General features: G+C 37.0%; 1 protein-coding gene across 4 annotated transcripts in view; it reads left to right on the top strand.

Moving 5' to 3' along the window:
- LOC107748061 (RNA-binding protein Musashi homolog 1-like) overlaps nucleotides 1-5,888 on the top strand; it is a 54,382-nt gene that overhangs the window by 18,636 nt on the left and 29,858 nt on the right. For all 4 annotated transcript variants that reach the window (XM_016562713.1, XM_016562715.1, XM_016562716.1 and 1 more), the window contains one exon: nucleotides 618-710. In XM_016562713.1, the coding sequence (XP_016418199.1) occupies nucleotides 618-710 (93 nt within the window). The remainder of the gene's footprint in view (nucleotides 1-617; nucleotides 711-5,888) is intronic.

The raw sequence follows: 5,888 nt of genomic DNA on the forward strand, positions 1-5,888 counted from the left end.
ATAGCAGTGATCTATGGCTCTGTGTATTAAATGCCGCTCCATCTGAAAGCACGTGATGGAGATTTACTATTAATCACAGAACCGGCTTTACTGACGAGATGCGCATGACAATCACATGCGATTTATCGTGCAGCCCTAATTTTTTTGTTTGTTTGTTGATCACAAAGTACAAAATAGATGAGGAAAACTAGGATGCCGGGTGTATTCAAAGCGCCACCATTACTGTCTAGAGTGCGTGGAGTGGTGCGCTGTGATTGGTTGTTACTGTTTACGGTGCGTGGAATAGTGCGCTGTGATTGGTTGAGCGGATATATCGCAGTCTGCAGAAAAGGGAGACTGGCGTTTGTCGCGGTTTGGAAAAAAAGGGAGAAAACATGACAGAATAACTCGGCGGATATCACATTTTGAGTAAAATTAAAAACGGACTTTTCAATACCGACCAGATACAATACTGATTTTGGCGGAAACTCAATAAAAAAAAAAAGGCGTTTATCACGTTTTGGAACCAAACTCTTCATGTGTATTTAAATAGCACCCTAGTTTTCTTGTTGAAAATCGTGTTGATGCACCTGATTATTTCATCGTCTCATTATTTGCCTTTTTTCTGGTGTTTTCAGCTGGTAACAAGAACAAAGAAGATCTTTGTTGGAGGATTGTCTGTCAACACCACCATCGAAGATGTGAAACAGTATTTCGATCAATTTGGAAAGGTGAGTTCAAGGGGCATATTCTACACTAGCATGAATTTCTTTCATAATTGAATCTAGTTTTTCATTACCACACTGAGAAGGTTTCAAAAGCAATTTTCACTCAGAAATTGCTAGCAAATTTCACAAACAATTACAGAAACTGCAAGTAACACATTGAAACAGTCAGTTTTTTCTGCTGTACCTTTAAGACTTACATATAACAGTCATACTTTTGGCCAGATAGGCAGGTCAAGTTTCTGAATACCGAATAGGTGTTTTTTGAAATATGGGCGGTCATATGTTAATGAGCTTGTGGTTGTGATGTCAGTAGCATCTTAGCTTCTTTAAATGGCTGTGAATGTTAGAGTATGTTTACATAGTACAACTTTTAAAAGAACCAGAAAAATACAGTAGTATCACCCAACAATGTGCTCTTGATGTTGGTGCGTTCTTTGACATTTGACATTTTTCGAAAAGGTGTGTTTTGATGCACACATGATATCTCTTTTATTCTCCGCCTGTCTCCACTTGTTCCATTTGTTACTGTCATATTTGGTGTCGGTGGTAAAGAATTGAAGATGGAGTCCTTGTGTAGCTGCTTTTTCTTTTGTGTGAGAGTGGCTCGCTGAGCTGAATAGTAGACAACAGGGACTAAAGAAAGAGAAGAGCGTACGAGTAGAGGCAGGAGATGAGTGAGGGAGGCCGTGTCACCTCCTGTGGGTAGAGGGCACGAGAAGGGGACGGCCTTTCAAAAGAGGAGAAAGAGTAAGATACGCAGTACAAAGGGAAGTTTTAGAAGTGGGTGTCCTATAAATTTGTTCTAAACTAACCAGAACTATTGGAACAACAAGTAAAAAGGGGACCGTTGGGACCGATTCCTGTAAAATGTTTATGGGTGAATTTTTAATTTAAAAAAATACAGTAAAAACAGTGATATTGTGAATTATTATTACAATTTTAAATAGCTGTTTTCTATTTGAACTTATATTTTAAAATGTAATTTATTTCTGTGATCTAAGCTGAATTTTCAGCATCATTACTCTAGTCTTCAGTGTCACATGATCCTTCAGAAATCATTCTAATATGCTGATTTACTGCTCAAGACGCATTTCTTATTATTGTCAATGTTGAAAATGCTGCATAATACTTTTGTGCCATGATACATTTTTTCAGGATTTTTTGATGAATAGAAAGTTAAAAAGAAAAGCATTTATTTGAAATATGAATCTTTGGTAATATTATAAATGTATTTACTGCCACTTTTGATAAATTGAATGGATCCTTGCTGAAAAAAAATAAATAAATTTAATAATAATTTTAAATGATTATTTTAAATTGTAATATTTCACAATATTACTGTTTTTACTGTATTTCTGATCAAATAAATGCAGCCTTGGTGTGCATAAGTGACTTTTAATGTTTCCAAAACAATGAAAAATCTTACGTTTTTGCATGGTAGTGTAAATAGGCTCAGTTTGCTTTCATATTGCCTTTAACACATTAATTTCTTGTGTTGAAATGATGTAAACACATTCTTTAAAAGTTCTTTGTTTTTCATGTTGTAATGATCATTTTGCCTTTAAAAACATAAAAGACCACTTGAGGGTTTATCAAGTCTGTGATTCGATCAAAACGTGAGGTACTGTTTAGATGAAACATACTTCGAAGACACTTCAAGTAGTCCCTCACTACAGAGTCACCCTTATATGAAGTGACACTCACCGCGGTGAATCCTGTGAAGGTAGGAACGAGAGAATGGAGCGACAGAGAGCGAGTGAGGGTGTGAAGGTGCTGTTGGTAAAGGGGGAGGGTCTCCCGAATCTTAACTAATCTGATGCAACAGCTGCTGCCCCCCCCCACCCTCTCAAGCCTGTTTCCACGGTGACCTGCTGGGCCTATTGTCTCCGCACACATCTCAATGTGACACTGGGTGCATGTGGGCTCTTTTTTTTCAAATATGTAAATGCACGTGTGGATTCGGTGGTGCACACACTCACAAACACATCCACAAACACGTATTAGTGTCCTCGTGCACCTGTTGGCCTGCTGGATAGACTTTATAAGGCACTGATCAAAGTTTAAAGACAACATGAAATCCTTATTCCTATTTATACTCAAAATGTTCGGAAAAATTAACCTCCAATAAAAGCTCACCAAGGCTACATTTATTTGATAAAAAATACAAGACGCATTTCTTATTATTGTCAATGTTGAAAATGCTGCATAATACTTTTGTGCCATGATACATTTTTTCAGGATTTTTTGATGAATAGAAAGTTAAAAAGAAAAGCATTTATTTGAAATATGAATCTTTGGTAATATTATAAATGTATTTACTGCCACTTTTGATAAATTGAATGGATCCTTGCTGAAAAAAAATAAATAAATTTAATAATAATTTTAAATGATTATTTTAAATTGTAATATTTCACAATATTACTGTTTTTACTGTATTTCTGATCAAATAAATGCAGCCTTGGTGTGCATAAGTGACTTTTAATGTTTCCAAAACAATGAAAAATCTTACGTTTTTGCATGGTAGTGTAAATAGGCTCAGTTTGCTTTCATATTGCCTTTAACACATTAATTTCTTGTGTTGAAATGATGTAAACACATTCTTTAAAAGTTCTTTGTTTTTCATGTTGTAATGATCATTTTGCCTTTAAAAACATAAAAGACCACTTGAGGGTTTATCAAGTCTGTGATTCGATCAAAACGTGAGGTACTGTTTAGATGAAACATACTTCGAAGACACTTCAAGTAGTCCCTCACTACAGAGTCACCCTTATATGAAGTGACACTCACCGCGGTGAATCCTGTGAAGGTAGGAACGAGAGAATGGAGCGACAGAGAGCGAGTGAGGGTGTGAAGGTGCTGTTGGTAAAGGGGGAGGGTCTCCCGAATCTTAACTAATCTGATGCAACAGCTGCTGCCCCCCCCCACCCTCTCAAGCCTGTTTCCACGGTGACCTGCTGGGCCTATTGTCTCCGCACACATCTCAATGTGACACTGGGTGCATGTGGGCTCTTTTTTTTCAAATATGTAAATGCACGTGTGGATTCGGTGGTGCACACACTCACAAACACATTTTAGTGATTGTCAGCAGCTCGTGCACCTGTTGGCCTGCTGGGATCGACTTTATAAGGCACTGATAAAAGTTTAAAGACAACATGAAATCAGTATTTCCCTATTTATACTCAAAACGTTTGTAATAATTAAGATTTTTTAAAAATGTGTTTGTAAGTAGTCTCTTATGCTCACCAAGGCTGCATTTATTTGATAAAAATACAGTAAAAACAGTAATATTTAAAATAACTGTAAAATAATAATAAATAATAAATTTGACTGTTTTTACTGTTATATATATATATATATATATATATGGTGCAAAGCTGAATTTTCAGCATCATTACTCCAGTCTTCAGTCTTCAGAATTTAACTTATGCGCAAAATTGTAATATCGCATAAAACATTTGCGAATTAAGCATAATTTCCATCTGAGACAAAGTGGACAAAATCATCACTTCTTGATAAACTGACACTAAATATCACTAAGAAAAGTAGGAGAAGCCTCTGAATATAATACTTTTCATATATAATAAATTACTTGTGCCTTTAGAGCGAGCAGAAGAAACACAATAAATGCGGTCATTGCTTTCGGAGCTGTTTGGGAACGCAGTGATGTAAGACAGTTCTGGGAGGCAATTATCCAGAAATACTTTGACCACAGACTTTACTCGGGCATTTAAGAATGACCATAACAACATTTCAGATGCTGTGCAACGAGATCGGTCCACTGGTTAGTCCAGGTAACCCGTCCCATAGCGCAAAGTCACATGACTTTTTTGATGCACATGGAGGATTTTATTCGGTAAATGTGTTTAGTTTATGCATATTTTGTCTTATTGGATAAAAAGTTTATCTGACACAGTTGTGCGCATACGTGTTTTTATGCACATTTTTTGAATTTGTGCGCATCTTGGCGTTTTCCAAAATGCGCATAATGGAAACATAGCTATTGTCAAATGATCCTTCTGGAATCAACCAATTATAGTAAATTATTGTTATAATTAAAAATATATTTTACAGTATTACAGTTTTTTTTTTTTTTTACTGTATTTTGATCAAATAAATGCAGCTTTTAGGGGCGTCGAAATTAATCGTTTCTTCGATGCATCGCGATGCAGACGAGGACGATTCGGTATCGGTTCAGTAATAGACCATAACCGATTATAATGTACTGACGCTTTTCTGACGTCATTTGTCGCATACGTGATTTGTCGAACAACGTGGTGTGGTGTGAACAACCTGAGCACGACCTGGAGAAGACACACGCTGTGTGTAAATCATGTCACGCACAATGAAATATGTAGGGGGTAGGGATGGGCAAATGAAGCCTCGTGAAGCACTGAGGCTTTCCTCTGACTGTTTCGGGAAAAGATTCAAAGCTTCGAGTGTCTCGAAAACAGCGAGGTCTGGGGGATCGAACATTTCGACACGCAAAGTGAATCGCGCACGTGACTGGACAGAAAGTGAAGCTTCATTTGTCATTGGTCACGTGATTTCTATGACAATTAACAACACAACACAAGCTTCGAATCGAGGCTTCATCTGGCACACCCATTTATTCTCGACACAAGCTCCGATGCCTCGGTTTAAATGTCACATCACTAGCAGGGGGTAATACCACTAACTTAAGAAACCAGGAATGTTCACACCCCTAGCAGTTTTGCAGTCCTCAGTGTCACATGATCCTTAAAGGTGCCATAGAATGGAAAACTGTATTTACCTTGGCATAGTTGAATATCATTCTAATATGCTGATTTGGTGCTCAATTATTATCGGTGTTCTATTATTAATAATAGTAGTATTAATAATTTTCTTATTCTTATGATTATCAATGTTGGAAACAGTTTTTACCTCTTAATATTTTGTGGAAACATTTTTTTCAGGATTCTCAGGCTACGTCCACACGAAGCCAGAGCTTTCCCTGTCCCTATCTCAAGAAATATCTGCGTCCACACGAAACCCCAAAACCTACACAAAACGATGTAGTATACAGACCAGTATGTGGCGCTGTAATTCTGCCACAGAGATACACTAAAAACGGAGAAGTAGACTTGGACTATGCGCATAAACCTTGCGTGCGGTATACAAACGAACATGGAACAATACATTTATTAATCTGTGTTAATGTTA

The sequence above is a fragment of the Sinocyclocheilus rhinocerous genome, unplaced genomic scaffold, assembly GCF_001515625.1.
Source record: "Sinocyclocheilus rhinocerous isolate Xijiao unplaced genomic scaffold, SAMN03320098_v1.1 scaffold2063, whole genome shotgun sequence".
Classification (NCBI taxonomy): domain Eukaryota; kingdom Metazoa; phylum Chordata; class Actinopteri; order Cypriniformes; family Cyprinidae; genus Sinocyclocheilus; species Sinocyclocheilus rhinocerous.